The sequence below is a fragment of the Macaca fascicularis genome, chromosome 6 (genome assembly GCF_037993035.2).
Source record: "Macaca fascicularis isolate 582-1 chromosome 6, T2T-MFA8v1.1".
Classification (NCBI taxonomy): domain Eukaryota; kingdom Metazoa; phylum Chordata; class Mammalia; order Primates; family Cercopithecidae; genus Macaca; species Macaca fascicularis.
Genome location: NC_088380.1, coordinates 37,927,784 through 37,946,742, shown reverse-complemented (window position 1 = coordinate 37,946,742; position 18,959 = coordinate 37,927,784). Strand labels below are relative to the sequence as shown.

The 18,959-nt window shown below is 35.3% G+C and overlaps 1 protein-coding gene and 1 non-coding gene across 12 annotated transcripts in view; one reads left to right on the top strand and one right to left on the bottom strand.

Annotated features, from left to right (window-relative positions):
• The window catches only part of WDR70 (WD repeat domain 70), a 382,962-nt gene that overhangs the window by 134,581 nt on the left and 229,422 nt on the right, over positions 1-18,959 (bottom strand). For all 11 annotated transcript variants that reach the window (XM_065546168.1, XM_045393640.2, XM_005556746.4 and 8 more), the window contains one exon: positions 16,884-17,058. In XM_065546168.1, coding sequence (XP_065402240.1) covers positions 16,884-17,058 — 175 coding nt within the window. The remainder of the gene's footprint in view (positions 1-16,883; positions 17,059-18,959) is intronic.
• LOC123574343 (U6 spliceosomal RNA) lies at positions 1,707-1,810 on the top strand. Its single transcript, XR_006699211.1, has one exon. It is a non-coding gene; the product is annotated as a U6 spliceosomal RNA (small nuclear RNA).

The window sequence follows — 18,959 nt, the reverse complement described above, 5'->3', positions numbered from 1 at the left end:
AGACAAATTTTAGATGTTAGTTAAAGGAAATGACACTAAATAGCAGTGAATCTCATAGTGAGAAAGGTATATTTTTGAAATTTCCTTCAATTCTTTCAGTTCGACCAAGCAGAAAGTCTTGATTTAGCATTGATTGGTCTTTAATACCTCCATAACTTTTGCCTATATCCCTTTTTAACATAGAAAAATCTAAGACACAGAAAACTGGTAGATAACAGTATCTAGCTAGTATCTGGCTAATGATTGTTTTATTTTCAGAATTTGCTATGCTCTTTTTAGAGTCACATTGCTTTTTTACATTTTCGATAGTGTTAGAATGTTTCTTTTTTAAATGGGGGAATGAGGAATGATTACTTAAGAGGTATGGGGTGTTTTTATGGGGTGATGAAACTTTTGAAACTAGAGAATTGGTGGTTGCAACATTGTGAATACACTAAATACCAATGATTGTTTGCTTTAAATGATTAATGTCTAAAGTTAATCTCAAATTTTTTAATTATTTGGAATAAATAAATCCATTTCTAACAATTTAAAAAACAATGTGATGTATACATATGAAAAAAATTATAAAAGTATGCAAATAAGTGAATTTGGGGAAATAGACTTACCTCGAGAAATTGGACTGGAATGGTATAGATGAGATGTCTAGAGGTAGACTGTAAGAAGCTGATGGGTAGAGCCTTGCAAACTAATTTTGGTAGCTTTTCAAGATACCAACAATCTGGTAAATTTTAGCCTCAGGTGATTTCTAGTGGCATACCAGATGTCTTCAAGGGCTTAGGCAAAAATCCTGAGGCAAATAAAACATCTTCCATATCCATCTGCTTTCTGTCCTACATCTCTGCAGCCCCTCTTCCTCTCCATCACCATTCAAGTGTACCCTGTGTTCATGATGACCTCTGCTCATTCAACACCCTAAATCATTTTTTCTGTTTTCAATTCTTTAGTCCAACTTCTGTTTTCAAAGTGTAGGCTTTAGCTATGTTTGAAAAGGGTTAATATTAGCCTTGCCTATCTCACAAGGCTTCTGAAAAGATCAAATTATATTTGAGGCATGCTTTAGAAGTGGTTTTCAAATTCTGAATTCTTACTCATTAGTGGGTCCTAATATCAATGTAATAGGTTATGATCAGTACTTTAAATATGGAACAAATCGGGATACAAAAAAATGGAGTGCACACTGCAATAGGAATTGCTATGGTTAACTCCTTTTTCAGTTTCATATATGCCTGTGTGTCTGTGCAAAGATATGTGTATAGTCAGTCACAATATAAAATGCTAATTTTCTGCGATTAAAAAAATACAGCTTTATAAGACAAGTATAATAGGTCTTTTCTGCTATATTTTCAAATAGAAAGCATATAAAAACTGTTTTTCAGAATAAAACAGGGTTACTACCTGACAAATGCAGTGATTGGCTCCTTAGCCACCTGCCCCATGAGCATCAATGCAGCATCAGTGTTTACTACCCAGGTTAAAACCTTGATGGCAAAAAACAACAAAGCAGCAAAAAAACAAAACAAACAAAAACCGACTACTCAGTGAAAACACCACTCAATGAGAATAGTCCTTTCTGTAATTAACTATAAAAAAATTGGGGAAGTAACTTTAAAATTATATCTGAATTAATATTTGATCCTTGCATAACTTTGTAGGCTAAAGCTGAAAGCCATAAAAACTGATAAAGAACAAAACTGGTAAACATTGTGTTCACGGCAGCATATATACTATAATTGGAATGATACAGAGAAGATTACCATGGCCCCTGCGCAAGGATGACATGCAAATTTGTGAAGCATTCCACATTTTTAAGATAGTTTTGTATCATTTTGCGGACTATTACCGGTTTAAATCTCTGCTTAAACACACACACACACAAACCTGGTAAATATTTTAAAATATTCTAAAAGGTTGAGGTTTAACAGAATCTTGCAAAGCTCTTTATTTTGGAACTAACATATTATAATAAACATTTCTGAACAGTTTTAAGAAATTTGATAAATTACTATGGCTTGGGTAATTAGTAGAAGAAAAAACAAAACAAAACAAAACAAAACAGGAGGACTCACTGCAGCACCAAGAGCTCTGGAGTGCAAATCATTACTGGTTGCATCACTTCTCCAGTTGCAATGAATCAAAGAGTAGGTTAAAAGAGAATGCACACAGACCAGAGAACTGTTTCACAGTTTTGGCTCAGACTTTACTTTGTGTATATAAAAAGCCCTACTAGTGGCTCTATTAAGTGAACATTTAACATTTACTATTTTGTTTATAATAGTTAAAACAGTAATGTTTGGCCTTGTCTGCTTGCAAAATAAATCACAGCTGTCCTGATGCTGAGAAACATGGCTCAGGAAATATCTCTACTAGAGAGAAGCATCCCTTATATAGGCTTTTTAGAGACTATGGTCATCCTGCAGAGAGTCTGACCATTTTAGATGACATAGCCCTATCTAGATAACCATAGAGGACTAATTGTGCTTTGTAACATGCCAAAAGTTTTTTTGTTTTTTGTTTGTGTTTGTTTGTTTAAGAATTAGGGAGCATTTACTCCACATTGCCAAATGATACCAGATAATAATAAAAATAAAATTAACTGATCAAAATTAGCTAGAATAACACAAATTCAAAACATTCTTCCCCTATTTCATGCAACCCAAATTCTTCACTCTCAAAGAGCCCATTAACCATTAAAGAATAAGGCACCATGACAAGGAATGAGCAAATGTGTTTTATGAAATCATTTTCCAAATTAAATTATCTATTGCCCAGCTCTTTTTTTTTAAAGGCATAATTTAAAACACTGTAAAAAATGAGCCTACATTATCCATTTGCTAGCTCTGGCTTCAAAAAATCTTCAGAATCCAAACATTACCTTCACCACTAAAACCCTTGTCCAGGAATTTACCTTTATGCCTAAAATAGCCCCTCATCTGTCATCCTGCTTCCACCATTCTCTCCCTGTAGTTATTCTCCATGCAGAACAGCCAGAATGATTCTTTTAAAAATGTAACTTGAATAATGCCAATCTTCTCCTAACATCCATGTAATGGCTTCTCATTACCCTCAGAAGAGTATCCAGACTCTACATAGCCAAAACAGCCCTATTTGATCTGATATATCCACCCACCTCAACCTTTTCCCACTTCCTCCTTCACTTTTCCCTATGTGAAGGCTGAAGCTGGTGGATCACTTGAGGTCAGGAGTTCGAGACCAGCCTGGCCAACATGATGAAACCCCATCTCTACTAAAACTATGAAAATTAGCCAGGCTTGGTGGTGGGCACCTGGTAATCCCAGCTCCTTGGGAGGCTGAGGCAGGAGAATCACTTGAACCCCAGAGGCGGAGGTTGCAGTGAGCCGAAATTAAGTCACTACACTCCAGCCTGGGCAACACAGCAGGACTCAGTCTCAAAACAAACAAACAAACAAACAAATAAAATCTTACTTTTTTAAATAAATTTTTTTAAATAATTTTTTTTTAATTTTGACCTTTATATTTTGACTACATTCACGTCACTAAATAGTGACAAAGTGAAATTACATCCTTCTCTTGAATCTGCTTATTCAATATAATGAAAATATAAGATTATATTAACTGCTTGCTTATATTTACACATTTGACTCTATAACAGCATCTCTTATGGATATATTTTAAACTGAAGTTTTTGGTTCATGATTGATTTCCATTTTTTCTGTCCTAAATATCAATACACATCCATAAATATTCATATGTTTTCTATTCTGCCATGTTTAGCAAAAAATTTTAATTCTTCCAACTTTATCTGTGAGCTCCAATGTTTTCAGAACACTTTTAAAAATCTTTATAAGTAAATACTTATGTTAATTCAATTTTTCTTCTGGCTTTCTCAAGCAACTTTGATCAATATGTAATCAGATTAATCTACAAAGTTTTATACATAATGTTTTCATCAGTTACATTTTTCCCTTCTATATGTTAATATCTATGCATCTAGGCAGTGTATATGTTTTACCTTTTAAGTATACTGCACAAGGTCTATATTTTAAAATTAGACTATGAAAGCCAGGATTTCCGAGGATACAATTTAAGTATCTACAGTGCAGGTAAATAAAGCTCTTGAGATTTAATTCAACAAATACTTATCAAGTCCCTGCTACGCATGGTTTACATACCAACAGATCCAAAGGTAAGGAAGAAAAAATTCTCACCCCCAAAGAGCTCGTAACAGTGACATATAAACTTTTGTGTCCTTAGCCAACTTAGGCAAGGCACAGATTGCCTACTTCACCCATTCCCATATTCCAGTGGCAAGAGAACTCAGGACTAAAAGTTCCACTGTACATGAAATATTGAAAAAAATTATAATCCATTTTAATAAGAATATAGATCACCCACTTTTTAAACATCTTTATCAAATTATAATTTAAGACCATAAAATTCACCCATTTTAAGTGTGCAACTGAATGATTTTTAGTTAATTTACAGAGTTGTACAACCATCACCACAATCTTGTTTTAGAATATTCCCAACAGGGTCATTTATTTTTGAACCATATACCAGTGAAATTTTGGAGCGCATATACTAGAGTCAGAGTTCCTGGCTCCAAAACTTACTAGATGCATGACCTTGGGTGAGTTGTTAAACCCTTCACTGCTGTACTTCAGTTTTCTCACCTAAAATACGTAGTTAATGGTAGTACTTAATTCACAATATTGTTCTGAGGGTTAAACGAATTAAAACATATACAAAGCACTTGAAACGGTCCCTGGAACAAAGTAAGTGTTCAGTAAGTATCACTTATTGTTAAAACTATATGCTTTAAAATCTAATTATTGGAAAACAACAGGCTAAAAATACTACTGATGCAAATAGGTAGTATTTAGCCTATCTATTTATAGCCTACATCTGACGGCTAAAGCAAACAAACAACTTATACAATGCACTTATTTGATAGTAAGTTTAAGGAACAATAATTTAAAATTTAAAAACAACAATAAAGCAATTGAAAACCAAACCCATTTAACATAAAACCTATAATGCTCTGATAGCATTCACTCATTTATTCAACAAATATTTATTAATATGTCATGCTCATCTTGGACACAGAGAAACAGCAAATAAGACAAAAAGTCCCTGGCCATATTAATCTTAAAGAGAAACAAAATAAACAACCAGGCAAACTAAAAATAAAACAAAATATTTTCAGGGTTAATATCCCTAGATATGTAATCTTCTAGTCCCTAACAGAGCATCATAGAGGGAATGGCATGTGATTGGGCCTTCTTCAATGGATGTTGGATAGTGGATGGTGGCTATTTCTACCAGCAGCGGGGGGCTTGTGGGAGAGGCATATAGGATGGAGTGTTTAGTATAGGAGAAGGCACCAAGGCAGTAAATCAGACGGTAATCATAAGGGAACAAAGTATAATCTAGTCTGAGTAAAAAGTTTTTTTATTTAGGCTGGGTGCAGTGGCTCCCATCTGTAATCTCAGCGCTTTGGGAAGCTGAGGTGGGTAGATCACTTGAGGTCAGGAGTTTGAGACCAGCCTGGTCAACATGGCGAAAACCCATCTCTACAAAAATTAGCTGGGCATGGTGGAGAGCGACTGTAGTCCCAGCTACTCTGCAGGCTGAGGTGGGAGAATCACTTGAATCTGGGAGGTAGAGGCTGCAGTAAGCCAAGATTGCACTACTGCACTCCAGCCTGGGTGAGTGAGACCCTGTGTTTAAAAAAAAAAAAAAAACAAAAAAAAACAAAAAAACAAGTGTTTTGATTTATGGAGAAAGTTATGAAAAATACTCAAAGGGTGGAAAAAAGTATAAACTGAAAGGCTGGAAGTGTCAGTCTGAGAAAATTTGAACTTTATTCAGCATATGACAAGTACTGAAGTAGTAAGTATTGCGTTTAACGTGATTTAAACCAGGGCTAGGTTTATCAGAACACAGACAGAGAAAGGTGAGGATATCCAGCATCACAAGTTAAAGATGATGAAGGTATGAAGTAGAATGAAAGTGAGAGATGAAATTGAGGGAGTGGATGTGAGAAACACTAAAACACAGAACTGATAAGACTGACAACTGGTTACAGGAGGTAAAGAATATTCTGAAGTTCTAAATGGAAAAATAATAAAAATAGCAAAGTCAAAAGAAAGAATGAGTTCTAAAAGAAACAGGTTGTGTTTTGGGTATATTGAGCTCAAGTTCTGGCATATAATCCTGGTGAGTTGTTCCACATGTAGCTGAACGTATGTCTGGAATGAATAATGCTTAGGACAGAGTTAAGAAGATTTGGTGAGCAGTCACTGAAAGTAATATTACTGAACTTAAAATATTTCATCACCTCAACAGAAAAATGAGAAAGACAACATCCCTTTGCACTAATACAGAATCTAAGGTCTTACATTTAAGCAACTGTCTTACCAACATCCCAAATTACATGGTCCTATTATTCTTGTGTCACGTGTTTCCTATTGTATTCCCTGTGAGTAAAATCTTCTCTATATTCCTGGTGTCCTGAAATTTCATGACGCATGGCTTGGTGTGCGTCTTTTTCATTCTTTCCAGATGAGTCCTTCCTCTCTGGAAAGTCATGTTTTTCAGTTCTGAGACCTCTTTATTTTTAGTAACTCTTTCTTACCTAATTCCATCCTTCCTCTCCTGTATTTTCATTAGAACTTTCTAGTCAAATACTAGACCCTGAATTGACACTGCAAGTTTCCTATCTTCTTTCTATCACTGTCTTTTATTCTACTTTCTAGGTTTCCTCGACTATATTTATATATACTCTCCAGGAGATTTTAATATTCCTAGGGATTCCTTCCCTTATACTCCAATCAAATATTTATTTTGCAAGAGATCTTCCTTAATCTCTTAACATTCAGATTTTTTGGTAGCAATCTGCTTTAGTTTTTTGGTTGTACTAGTCTCTATTTCCTCTCTGAGAATATCAATTATAGGGGTTTTTTCCTTGAAAATTTCTTCAGTTTTCTACATTATCTCTCTCTCCTCTGACTTACTTATTCTGTTTAGTATAAGTTTCTGTATTTCATGTTAGAGGATTTCCCCAAATGTCTGGTGATCCCATGTCTACCATTAATTACGGAAGAGAAAAGCACTAAAAGCCAAATTAGAAACTCTACGTTAGGGGTCAAATTCTTTTTCTGTAAGGGACCACCTAGTAAGTATCTTTGGCTTTGAGGATCATATCCTCTGTTGCAGCTACTCAACTCTGCTAATATGATACAAAAGCAGTCACAGATAATATACAAATGAATGAGCAAGGCTGTTACAATAAAATGTATGGACACTGAAATTTGAATTTCATGTAATTTTCATGTGTCACAAAATATTTTTATTTTGATTTTCTGAATCCATTATGATAGGCTGAGTAACACTCCCAAAGATTTCCACATTTGAGTCCCTGGAACCTGTTAATATATTACCTTATGTGGCAAAGGGAAATTAAGGTTTCAGACTGATTTAATGTTGCTAATCAGCTGACCTTAAAATAGGGAGATTATCCTAGATTATCTTGAGTAGGCAAGATGTAATCACAAGGGTCTTTAAAAAGTGGCAGAGGAAAGGAGAACAGAAGGTCGCAGTGTTATGACGTAAGAAGGACTCAACAACGTTGCTGGCCTTGATGATGAAGGAAGCGTGCCAGGAGCCAAGATATAAGGGTGGCCTCTAGAAACTGGAAAAGCAAAGAAACATTCTCCCTGGAGCCTCCTGAAAGGAACAATGTCCTGCTAACACCTTGATTTTAGTCCAATGAGACTTTAGCCTATAGAATTGTAAGATAATACATTTCTGTTATTTTAGCCACTAAATTTGTGGTAGTTTGTTGCAGCAGCCATAGAAAAATAATATAACCATCTAAAAATGTAAAAACCATTCTTAGCTTGCCATACAAAAACAGGTAGTGGGCTAGATTTGGTACATGGCCTTAGTTTTTCTGACCCTTAATACAGACTCTTAAGCCAGACTGCCTGGGATTGAACCTCAGTTATACCACATACTAACTGTAGTTTTTAGTAGGCAAGTCAATTTCTTTGTTTCTGGGTTTGTTTGTTTGTTTGTTTGTTTGAATCAGTAAAACGATAATGACAGCATTTATATCACAGAGTTGCTGTGTGGATTAAATAAAATATTACAAGTGCTTAAAATATTGTCTGGCTCACAGTAAGTACTCAGTAAGTACAATAATAATAATAACAACAACAAAAACAACAATAACAACAACAAAGGGGGAGAAGGAGAGGACAAACAACTCTACATGAAGATTTTCTTTGCCTGGAATATAGGGTCTCTTCATTAGGCCCACTTGATGTGATGGTAAAAGGAGAGCAGTGATTTGGCTGCACAGCGCAGAGGGAATTATAAGACAAATCGGTTTGCCTTTTACAGGCTTCTCCAATCACGGCTAAGGTTTCAGCTTTCTCTAGGTGGTTAAGTCACATACCATTTATGCATCTGGCTTACAGCTTACAAATGAATCTTGATATCTCTTTTCTGCCATCATCTCCTCTCTAATTCTCTTCATCCATTCGGGTTTATGCTTTAAAACGGGCCTTTCCTGTCACTTTAGTGAGGTTTCAGGAGGAAGCATGGTTGAACAAATGTGTTTAACCTGCCATGTTTTAACTGGAAGTCTTAAATTATTATATATTCATAGTCTTAAAAAATAAGGATAATAATCATCCATATTTTTCAAAAACCTTTTACCCTAACTTTTTCAAAAGCCAGTATTTTTTCATTTAGTAAATGTTGCTTCTAACAGCATGTGTGACAAAAGCATTTACAGGAGCATTTTATAAGAGCATTATTTACAAGAGCATTATTAAAACTTTATATAACTCTATGAAAATAATTGAAAAATTTGAATTTAAGTTTAGTGCCTGCAAGTAATTTGCAGTTTTGATGGTTATTTTTGTGTTCTGAATCAATGATATACTTTTTTGGAAATGTAACCACTGAAAAATAGGCATGTGAAAGCACTATAGAATAGTTAATATGTCATACGTGTTCTGTCGAATATTTGTAAAAAGGTCATTATAATTCATGTATCTACTCAGGCATAACTAAAACGTGGGTCCACAGCATTGTTACTTATTGATGGTAGTTATATTTGCATACAATGAATGAGTGGTTGGAGCAAAGCACCTACACTCTTTATCTTCCTAAACCAAACCTTTAGTCACCAAGAAATCCGTCAAACTTGGATTCGTAAGATGTTCACAGCCAGAGTTAAATAGTATCTTTAGGTCTAACTTTACCATTCTATAAAAACTGTAAGTAGCCTAGGAGTTAAAAAGAAAAAAGAGGAAGACCAGCAGTTATTAAGAACCTGTTATGTGCATGTCCTATCTGAATGTTTTACATATATTACCTAATATAATCCTCAAAATAACATGACATGGGGGGATCATGCCCTCATTTTGTAAATAAAGAAAATGAGAAGAACAGGAGCTTAGGAAAGTCAGGACTCACAGACACGAAATCTGAAGTAAAATATAATGTAATTGTATATATCAGGTGTCATCTATAAAATGTGCTATAGAACTATGCAGTAGACATTTAGCTGTCAATATATACATAGATATTCTTCTAGATTCCCAGCATTAGGTCTATTGAAGGGACAAAACTTTGAATTTCTAGCATTGCTCTTTATATTTCACACAGAGATAGATGATCTTTTTTCTCAAAAGAAGATACCAGAAACATTCTCTAAATCATTTGGTATTAAAAAAATTGTTTAAAAAATAAAATACAGTGTTTTTTTCCCCTACAACTACTCTCTCTCTCCTTATAGTGAATACTGTGCTACTTCAACTTGAAAACCTATTACTAGGTAAAAGTTGTGAATTATTGTTAAATGATTAGTCTTTGCAGAAAGAAAGGAGAAGACATCGAGATGAGGTCATTAATCTGGGCTGCAAGCACAGTCTTAGCCATTCGAGGTCATGTTTAACTTATACAAGTCTTTGATGATATCACTATCAGGGAAATAAAGGATACTTATCAACTATAGAATAATCAGAATTTAAAAAGCTCTCCATACATCATTCCCAAGATTCATAGCTAAAATGGTATGTCAAAGAAGTTTTTTTTTTGAAAAAAAGGCTGAAATCAAAATATTCTCAAATGAAAATTTTGAAATGAAATGAGTTCTTCAAGCATCTTCACAGTTGCAGATGGCAGTAAATAATGAATAACTATGTAATAAAATGTTTTCCAAATCAAAGTCATATGACTTTAAAATTATGCAACAGATGACAACTTTATCACAAACAAGACTGGAAGCATTATATGCTAAAAATATTTCAATGCATTATTTTTTTTTAATCTCCAAAATCTTGAATACCAACAGCTTAACACTCAGTTTAGGGAGTTTAGATTGCTCTAATAGGTAATAATGAAAATATAAAGAAAATATTAAGAGCACGCTGTCATAAAATTCTTCCTTCTTGCTAATAATCTGGCTTAATACACAAACATAGAGAACCTCCATAAAAGTAAATACTGCTAGACGGGCGGATCACGAGGTCAGAAGATCAAGACCATCCTGGCTAACACGGTGAAACCCCGTCTCTACTAAAAAATACAAAAAACTAGCCGGGTGTGGTGGTGGGCACCTATAGTCCCAGCTACTCGGGAGGCTGAGGCAGGAGAATGGCATGACCCCGGGAGGCGGAGCTTGCAGTGAGCTGAGATCTGGCCACTGCACTCCAGCCTGGGTGACAGAGTGAGACTCCGTCTCAAAAAAAAAAAAAAAAAAAAGTAAATACTGCTTTCATTTTTAGTGGTTATGACAGCTTCATAAGAATATCCCAAAAGCAACAAAAAGATGCAATTACCAGCCATTAAAAACATATCGCTATAGAAAGTAGTTAACAAAAAGTATGAGAATTTGTCTTAAATTAGTTTACTTGAGGTATGAGAGAAGAATGTTCAAAGCTGCATTACGAAAATTTAACAAAAAAAAAAAAACTACTAAATTTTTTAATTGTGAAAATTATTGTTAATGTAAGGCACAGCAGATGGTGTCCAACAGTGAGGAGTGACTTCTAAGAGACTTTAACTTGAGGGCATCCAGGGACTCAAGTGCCACCTCTCCCACAAAACATTATCTTTATTCTGCTTTACTTTTCTTTCATTATATCAAATTAGCTTGCTGGTGATTCTAAAGAGAAGATTCAAGACTGTTTTGGGAAGTAAGAATCTCAAAAGATCCTTTAGTGTCATTTTTATATGCAGAATAGCTCACTATTTCTGCTTTGTTTAGTAAACAATGAACATTATTACTCTGTAACCCCCATTAATCCTGTTGCTCATCCAAACTGTGCACCTTTCAGAGGCCCTATGACTCCCCACCTGACCTCTGCCGTCCCTAACTCTTCTACATGATGGGCATTATACAAAGCAGCACCTGGTCATAAATTACCTCACAGATCATTCCCTGAATTTTTTACAAACTACTTATAGGTTTAAATTTCTTTTGTCTTATTCTCAGTGAGGTGACAGTTCCTCAAAAATACCAGTTGAAATGTTCCAGATGTGAAGAGATACAGATATACAGATATGGAGAAAACCACAAAAGGATACCGATCAGGTAATTTACAAGCATTAAGGGATAGAGAATGGGACAATGACAGAGGAGAGGAGTGGTATAGAATAAAATAATAATAAACCAAAAAACCAACATTTTTTGAAAAGCACATATTTCATGTAGGTAAAATTACAGGATCCCATTTAAATAAAGACATTTTGAAAAAAAGCAAAGAAATCAAGCTATATCTACTATTTTATGCTTTCAGATTTAAAAAGCAAGCTTCAAATTCTCTCTACATAAAAACAAAACTCTTTTTTTTTTTTTATTTTTTTGAGACGGAGTCTTGCTCTGTCATCCAGGCTGGAGTGCAGTGGCGCAATCTCGGTTCACTGCAACCTCCACCTCCCAGATTCAAGCGATTCTCCGGCCTCAGCCTCCCACGTAGCTGGGACTACAGGCACCCACCGCCACACATGGCTAATCTTTTTTGTATTTTTAGTGGAAACGGGGTTTCACCATGTTGGCCAGGCTGGTCTCGAACTCCTGACCTTGTGATCCGCCTACCTCGGCTTCCCAAACTGTTGGGATTACAGGCGTGGGGCACTGCGCCCAATCTATACATCTGTAAATACATGTATTAATAAGAAGAAGGGCGTAGAAGGACATAAAGTAATCTTTTAACATGGGTTATCTGGCAGCAACTGGAGACATTTAAAGATTTGCTGTGTGCTGGATATTTCTCTCTTCTTCATATTTGTTGTCTTATTTGCCAGAAGTTGATTTCCTGATATGATTACTGTCTTTGTCTCAGATTCCTCTGTTCCACTTTCTGGCATGGCTGAAAATGGGGGCACTGAACAGCTAACTGAGCTGGGGAAATCTTGCGGCTTTCTTGGTAAGGCATTGTGCTGTGTGGTGATTTTCCCAAAAAGAACAGCCCAAGAATCTGGGCAAGGGCTTGCAGGCCAAAAGGGCAATAGGAGGCCATCAGATAGAGGGGAGGTCAAGTTGCTAGTGGTGCCTATTGCAAAATCAAACAACCTCAAATATTATTCCCTTCCATCACCTGTATCTAGGGAGAGCAACACTCCATGAATAAAATGAATCCCAATTTTCCTGACAAAAACTTAGCCTACAATCAGTAATTGCAAGATAAGAAAATACAGTATGTAATTTTAGTCAAGAGTCTAGTATATTGTAGATTCCTGATAGATATTAAAACACAGAAACAGTGCTTTGTGCAAAGTCAAAGAATAAATCTGACAGGCATTTTGATATGAAGAGAAGTTATTAGGTATTCATGAGACTACACATGCTGAATTATTTGAAAACCCAGAAATTATAAAGAGACATGAACATAGTTTTTAAAAATTTGCCTGTTATTAGCAAATCCAAAATCAGTCACATATACAGATTAATATATTTATATATCATTAAGAATATACCAAAAACTACCTCAATATCTTTCTCCTCTCCCCCTACCCCAAAACTCGTACACATACCCAACTCTATCTCATTGTGTATTCATATAACTAGGATAGTTTTTTAATGCTACTATTCATTAAATGTGTTCTTAGAACTAAACTGACCATCTCATTTTATGTTACTATTTTAGAATACATACATCCATTTATTCATTCCACAAATAGTTACTGAAGGTCTGGTATATAGTAGGCACTGTCCTTGCTCTGGGAATACGGCAGGGAGTAGAACAGACAGCAGTCCTTTCCCTCATGCAGCCAATATCCTACTAGAACAGCCAATAAAGAGGGCCAGGTGCAGCGGCTCACGCCTGTCATACCAGCACTTGGGGAGCCCAAGGTGGGAAGACTGCTTAAGTCCAGGAGTTCAAGACCAGCCTGGGCAACATAGTGAGACCTCCATCTCTATAAAAAAGAAAATTAGCTGGGCATAGTGGCGCACACCCGTGGTCTCAACTACTCGAGAGGCCGAAGCAGCAGGATCAACTGAGCCTGGGAGGTCAAGGCCACAGTTAGTTGTAATCATGCCACTGCACTCTAGCCTGAGTAACAAGAGAGAGAACTTGTCTCAAAAGTTTAAAAGAAAAAAAAAGTGAAACATACAGTATAGCAGGTCAGACAACTATCAGCACCATGGAAGAAAATAAAAGGCGTAGAGAGTACCACGGCAGGGAGAAGGCTGCAATTTTAAATATGGTGTAGTCAGGGAAGGTCTTACTGAGAAGAAATTTCAGTCCTCTGAACTGAAAGGGGGGAGAGAAAATGCCATATGAATAGAGTGTTGTAGAATGGCCAGGGGTGGTGGCTCACACCTGTAATCCCAGCACTTTGGGAGGCCGAGGCAGGTGGATCACGAGGTCAGGAGTTTGAGACCAGCCTGGCCAATATGGTGAAACCCCATCTCTACTAAAAATACAAAAATTAGCCAGGTGTGGTGGCGTATGCCTGTAGTCCCAGCTACTCTGTAGGCTGAGGCAGAAGAACCACTTGAATCCGGGAGGCAGAGGTAACAGTGAGCCAAGACTGCACCACTGCACTCCAGTCTGGGGGACAGAGCAAGACTCTGTCTTAAAAAAAAAAAAAGAGTGTTGCAGACTGACAGGTTTAACATGTGCAAAATCAGAGTGCATGCCGTTACCACTCCAATGTCATCTCCCACTATTCTGTCCCCCTCTCTCACATCATGCCAAGGCAACAGATGACTTGCTGTTGCTCAAATTATGCCGGTGAATGGGAAGCAGAGAACCAAGGAGGCAGTGCAGATCCACAGAAGCTTCTCTGAAGAGGACTTCTTCTCAAATGAAAGGCTGACCATCATCATATGAATAAAAGGAATCTTGGGCAAACACCACTCCTCTTGAGGAGCAATGTCCAGTGAACTTTCTGCAATGATGGAAATGGTCTATATTGTCCATTAAGTAGCCACTGATCACATGATACTACTGGGTACCCAAAAAGTGGCCAAAACTGAAATTCTAATTATATTTTATTTTAATTAAAACTAAAGTAGTCAAATGTGGCTAGTGGCTAGCGTACTGACCAATATAATTCTAGAGTAAAGGTAGGTCTTGACAACACAGAAATATATCATTAATGGAGATACCTTACTTCTAAAGAAATACGTTTTGTTTAATTTACTAAAGTTTGTTTAATTTACTAAACAAACTTACAAATTTACTAATTTGTTTAATTTACTAAAGTTCAAGTTCGTCTAATGAAAATTCCAGGATTAAATATGGCAATTATGAATGTTTTACTTAATCATCTCAAAATACAGATTAACCATTATCTGTCATATAATTATTTAACTACTGCATGGAAAAACTATTGTTATTGGGCATTCTCACTTCAGCTTTAGTATTTCCCTGTGGATGGTTTTTTTTCTTGCTGAAAAAAAAGTTAAGAAATTTTTTAAAAATCCACGTTGGGTGCAGTGGTTCACACCTGTAAACCCAGCACGTTAGGAGGCCAAGGTGGGTGGATCCCTGAGGTCAGGAGTTTGAGACCAGCCTGGACAACATGGTGGAACACCGTTTCTACTAAAACTACAAAAACTAACTGGGTGTGGTGGTACACACCTGTATGTAATCCCAGCTACTCAGGAGGCTGAGGCATGAGAATTGTCTGAACCCGGGAGGCAGAGGTTGCAGTGAGCTAAGGTCGTTCCACTGCACTCCAGCCTAGGTGACAGAGCAAGACTCTGTCTTTAAAAAAAAAAAAAAAGAAAGAAAGAAAGAAAGGAATTTTTAAAAAATCTGTTTTCAAATCAAGCTGTGTTTCCTGCTGGCAAGTTTTTTTTTTCACCTTGATTTGTTTCCAGCTGACACACATTTGTATCCAAATGTAAAAAATATGAATAAAATATAACAAATGAGATATAATAAACTTACATTCATTTATTAAATACATTCTAACAAAACAATCAAAGACTGTAATTAGCTGATTGGCTTTAAGAGGTATTTTTTAGAAAGTGGCGTTCCAATGGTCTTTTTTTCTACAAAACTGAAAATAGGAGATACTCCTTATTTTAAGATACACAAGACAAATCTTTAAAAACTATATTCAACTTCATAAAAATACATGGGTTCTAAGAGAAAGTCACATATATATATACACTATACAAAAAACACTACTATTAAAGCTACACAAGAAAATTGCATGTTTTATAATTTCTGTGTTTAAGTCAACAGCACCCAGAGATGATGAAAACCAGTTACTAAAAAATTTACTGCTTGGTTAAAACTCAGTTTACAATTCAAAGAAGTTTTTAAGATCTCTATGCTGTTACGAAGCTTTATGAGGTTTACAGTAGAGATGAAAACAGAAATAAAAAGATCTGACAAACAGAAAATGTCAAAGATATTTTCAGCATTATCAGTATGGATTCTTTTCCCGTCTATCATCACTTTTTAATCTTCTTCCAACACATCTACCTGAAAAAACAACTGTGTTTCCTGGGATCCCCTTCAAAATGTAAATGTTTGATAGACAAAGGTGGAATATAAGCATATATATTTAACTAGAATGAAAACTCCATGAGGACAGGAATTTTTGATAAGTATTATCAGTGCCTACAGTAGTGCCTACAGTATGTACTAAACATTTACTGACTAATCTGGCCAGAAACTTTTATAAAATAAAGATATCCAAAATGTGTTTGTGTAGAATTTTATTCTAACACTGGTGTCTAGACTCATTCCATTTAACAAACATCTTTGTTTTACCACCCACACATAAAACAAGAAGCTTTTTACAGGTTATTGGTAATTGACAGAATTAGCCAAGGGCTTTCGTGTTCATTATTTATATGGATTCTATCATTCCTTCCAATTCCAAACTTTATTTATTCTACTAATAGTCTGAAACTGTAAAGAAAAAACCTGCAACCTATCTAAATGAAATGTCATAGAAGAGTAAAATATTACTTAAATTACTAGAAAAATAACTACAAAACAACTGATGGCTCATCTTGGACTTTTCACATTTTTCTTAAATCTTTTAAAGGGTATTTTCTAGTTCTCTGCTTAGTCTTGCTTTATACTACTATTAAACACTTCACTTTCAAAATCAAATAAACTGAGATGCCATATAATAAGATGCACTATGGTTTTTAAATTTTATACCAAAAGAGTACATTTATTTTAAAAACAAACTATGTGCTGAAAAATACAGAGTTGAAATGTCTGCTGAAATGCTGTATACTATACTACAAAAATCTCGATGTTTGATCACCTAACATTGAAGTTTAAATTAGGTCTATATGCAGGAAATTCAACTTCATAATATTTTAACACGTTTGTCTTTGTAAGGTGGCCATCTTCTAAGGAAAGATTTAAGGTGGCCATGTTCTAAGGAAAGATTTAACTTACAGTCAAATTTCGGTCCCAGATCTGTATGCTTCCATTCTGGCAGGCAGCTGCTATGAGGTTTCCATCTCTACTATATGTGCATGTAGTGGGAATGACTTTTTTGCCCTGCATCGTCCGAGGTTTAAACACACTTTTTTGCTTCTTTGGATTTTCAACTTCCCACGTCCTCACAGTCCTAAAAAGGATCAGGAGATTTTCATTTATTAAAAGATAAAGGGGGGGGGGGCGGTTAAAATAGAAAAGAGTCCATAAAGACTGCTTCACCATTTTGGCACATAAATCTCATAATTATTTTAAAATAAAATAAGACATGCACTGTAAAAGATTCTCTATTTATAAATGAGGTTACTCACAGAAATAAAGTAAACCATCTGAATCATGTTGTCATCAAATTGAACAGAGAGAGGCAAATTCTACTTCCAATCGATCAGAGTTATTAATTCTGTCCCTCTAAAGCAGTAAGTGGCCTCCAAATTATTCTGACTTTACCCCCGATCAGCCAAACTGTTGAATGTCTGCCCCCTATATAGGCACGTATTCGTAAATCACTTACATGTGTTAATGCACTGTTTTTAACATACACCAGAAAACACACTGAAAAATAAGTTATTAAAAGAATAATACCCCTCTCTAGAGCCCAAGCGAAGATCTCATTCCTCTAGGGGAGAAGTAGAAATACACCTGTCTGTTTCTGAGCTTTTGCCAAGCAACAAGCAACAATAGCCTAGTCCTGGAGCAGAGGTGTAGAATACCCTTGTACTCACAGTCCTAAGTGAAGGAGCACTGTCAGTAAGGGAGGGTAGAACAAACGCCACATGACCCAGAGGGGGAATTTCAAAAGCTTAAAATACAGAAAAATAAAGATAAGGTAAGTTTCTTGCCAGAAACTATACAAGCCAAACCACTATGGAACAACATCCTTAAAGTTCTAAAAGAAAAAATTAATTGTCAATCTAATATTCTATAGCCAGTCAAAATATATTTTAAAAATAAGGTGAACTCAAGACTTTTTCAGATTGACAAAAGCTGAGGCAATTCACTACCATCAAACATCTACTAAAATAAATGTTAAAAGACATAGGTAGAATAAATATGACAAAAGTGGAAATCTGAATCTACACAAAGAATATTACAAATGTAAAATGCATTTTTAAAAATGTTTAGATCTCTTTAAAAAATAAATTGATGTAAAGCAAAAATAGTAAAAAACAATGCACTAATGTACTTTGAGTTTTATAACCATATCCAAGTAAAATGTATGACAATAATTGCAAAGGTTGGGAGGAGGAAGGAAAATATGTTGTTTGATACTATACTTGAAATAGCACAATATTATTTGATATGTTAAAGATGTACATTACAAACTCTAAAGCAATTGCTATCATATTTTTAAATCAATACATAATAATGAAGATAAAATGAAAACAAATTAATTTTATCAAAAACAAGATCAGAAATCAAAGCAATGTGATAAGTATAAAACAAAAAGCAATATGGCAGATGTATATTCAACCTCATTGATAATAAAATTAATTTGAAATGGTCCAAAAATTCTAATTGAAAGACAAAGATTAGAAGCTTTTTAGTTTCACACAATCGCTTTTGCCTATTTTTGTTTTTATTGCCTGTGCCTTCGGTTCATATATAAAAAATCTAAGCCCAGACGAATGTCAGAAAGGTTTTTGCCTGTTTTACAGTCGTTTTACAGTTTCAGGTCTTAAACATTTAAGTCTTTAATCCATCTTGAGTTGATTTTTGTATATGGTATGAAATAAGGGTCTAATTTCATTCTTCCACATGTGGATATCCAGTTTCTTCAACACCATTTATTGATGAGACTGTGTGTTCTTGGCACCTTTGTTAAAAATCAATTGACTGTAAGTACCTGGGTTTATTTCTAGACTATATCCTGTTCCACTAGTTGATGTGTCTGTTTTTATGCCAGTACCGTACACCATACTGTTTGGATTACAATAGCTTTTATTTTGAAATCAGGGAGTGTGATGTGATGTCTCCAGCTTTGTTCCTTTTGTTTATCACTGCTTTGGCGATTTGGGATCTTTTGTGGTTTCATTT